At 51.2% G+C, this 2,619-nt stretch overlaps 1 protein-coding gene across 1 annotated transcript; it reads right to left on the bottom strand.

Moving 5' to 3' along the window:
- Positions 1 to 496: 496 nt before the first annotated feature.
- Positions 497 to 2,403, bottom strand: LOC125526898. Its single transcript, XM_048691504.1, has 2 exons — positions 1,191 to 2,403; positions 497 to 1,067 (listed from the first exon to the last, which is right to left on the bottom strand). The coding sequence occupies exons 1-2, from the start codon at positions 2,401 to 2,403 to the stop codon at positions 1,033 to 1,035; spliced, it is 1,248 nt and encodes a 415-aa protein (XP_048547461.1). The 3' UTR covers positions 497 to 1,032.
- Between the last annotated feature and the right edge of the window lie 216 nt (positions 2,404 to 2,619).

Raw genomic sequence — 2,619 nt, 5'->3', positions numbered from 1 at the left:
CGATTGGTTTGGGCAGTAGCTGATCCAGCTGATAATGTCAATTGTTTTTTACCTAGGAACACCTAACAGCTTGACGATTCTCACCTGTATACCAGCTGTTCTTATATACTAGTAGCACATATCAGATACTATGAGTTGATCATCTAGTGTGTTCAGACTTCAGAGACTGCATCTTCTGCCTTGTATCTATCTTCAGTAGGATAGGTGAGAAATGCTGCTGTGCTGTGTATTGCTGACTAGCAAAATGCATATGCAGCACCATGCTCGGCAGGGTTAACCGGTTAAGGGCATGACTGCTTAGACCTCATCTGAAGTCAAAACACATTTCCCGAAGAAAAGGAGAGAAAGAAATGTCAAGAACTGAAGGTATTTTCCCGATGTCAAGAACTGAGAAGCTGCTTCCATTCCTGGAGTCTTCGCACGGCATCAGGTTCACGAAAAGTTCAATGGCTGCAACGCCACATGACAATGCGGTGGTAAAAATCAAACAGCAACGATGGGTTTGGGCTTAGATTAGGCGTCATTCCTTCATTCTCTACCAATGTAGCTGATTCAGCTGCTGATGCTAATCCAGTGCTAGAGGCTCATTGCTAAATATCTTTGTATGTATGGGATTTCTATTGTCTGTGTCCTAGGAACTGACACAGACAATACATGTCGCACTCGGCAGGGTTAAGGACATGAGTGCTTAGACATCAAGTGAAGTCGAGTCACCTTTCCTGAAGAAGAGAGACACAGACATGTCAAGAACGGAAAAAAAGATCTTGAAGAGCTGGTGTTTCTCCTGATCAAGCTAGAGCCTGCTTAGAAATTAAGTGCGCAAGCAGTAACTTGTTACATAAAGTTCCTCCAAACTGCAAGTACAGAAGGCAGAAGGAACAACCTATTAAAGAAAGTTCCATGAACTAAGATCAACACCAACAGCAACCTTACAGATCCAAAGCCACACTTTGTGCCATCTATCCATATCTAACATCACCATTACCACCTCGTTGATCCAGCAACTTCTTGCCAAGCACTTGAAACACCAACTCATTGCCCTTCGCCCGTAGAAGCTGCTTCCATTGCTGCAGAAATGCAATAATTTAGGAAAAGGAGTGCCAAGTGCCATATTTTGACTGCATGTTGCTAAGTGTCACTGACAGATTGTAACAAAGGAGTGTACAGGGTTATATATATATGCAAGTTACCTGGGATGTAGAAGCTCATGAAGGGAAAGAATAGTCTGCCAGGATCAGACACCTTGCTGGCTCGCCCAGTCTTGAGATCGACCATGTAGGAACCAACACTTGTGGTAACAAAAATGACATGTGTGCCCTCCGCGAAGCCACTCACCCGTGGACAGGGAAACTCATAAACCGCACCTCCAAATGTTGGGATATATTCAGTTGTTTCGAAACTTTTGATGGAGAGGTCGACATCAGGGAGTAGCATCTTCAGATCAATCACCCTGAGTGGTGTCCATCCCATGGCTCCCTCGGGTCCGGCCTCCCTCGACCAAAGGGTTAGATTTGTAACATCCACCACAGCAGCGAATCCCAGCCCACCGTCCTCCGCTATCATGAGAATCCCATAACGATCGATCGGCTTCTCGAACGACGACAGGCGGAGTGTACCAAGTTGGCACTCCATGATGCGACCACCGTTAAAGTAGAGAGCATCGCCCAAAAGGAGGCTAGACTCACCAAAGTCATTGGTAAATTTGACATTGGAGTGATGAAGAGAATTGAGGTTGCTCCACATGCGCGTCTCGGATGAGTAGAGCCAGCCCAATGAGACTTTTTTCTTCTTGGTCACGACGAAGGCCACAAAGAAATGGCCGTCTTGGCAACTGTGGTGGTGGCAGCCTTGTGCGGCGCAGAGCACCGCCGCACTGCACTTGGCCCAGTCGTCATGGGGCCAGGGCACGCGGCGCTGGTGGCCCGTCACAGGGTCCAATACGATGAGGTCAAGGGTCTTCTCGTCGTCGCCGATGTGGGCGAAGAGGGCGCGGCCGTGGCGGCAGTCCATGGCAAACCAGTCGGGGAGGCCGGAATGGGCGGGGAGGAGGGCGGAGGTGGGGACGAAGCGGACCCGCTGATGGAAGAGTCCCAGGATGGGAGGTGTTCCGTGGAACTCGCGGTAGCGGCGGCGAAAGCGCCGGCCGGCGAGGATGCGGCGCCAGGGCTTGCAGACGGCGGAGGCGCGGAAGGCTCGTCGGGGGGGATCCGGAGGAGCACCTCCTCGATGAGCTCGTCCAGCAGCACCGGCGGCGGCGGCGGCATGGTGCGGCGGCGGACGCGAGGGTTTCGGGTGGGGAAAAGTGGAGAGCCGATCGAGTGCGAGTGTGTGTGCGCGCTCGCTGACTCGCAGAGTGGACTGCCGGCGTACATGGTCCGGTTCAGCCAGCTTGAGTTGCCTCATCAAGTTTTTTTTTAAAGGAAAAAAAAAGAAACAACGTTCGATTCGCCGTCCATCTGGACGCAAATCGGGCGTAAGTTTGCGCCAGAAATGAGACGGACCGAACGTCAAACAGATAAAATTTGGAGATAGGGTCGTGCATTGTGCCGTGGCGTCGGCCAAAACGGATACACCCGGACCGAACGGGGTCGTGCGTTGGAGTTGCCCTTAGTCCATGTC

Source organism: Triticum urartu, unplaced genomic scaffold (genome assembly GCF_003073215.2).
Source record: "Triticum urartu cultivar G1812 unplaced genomic scaffold, Tu2.1 TuUngrouped_contig_2238, whole genome shotgun sequence".
Lineage (NCBI taxonomy): Eukaryota > Viridiplantae > Streptophyta > Magnoliopsida > Poales > Poaceae > Triticum > Triticum urartu.
This window is presented reverse-complemented; position numbering and strand designations above follow the sequence as displayed.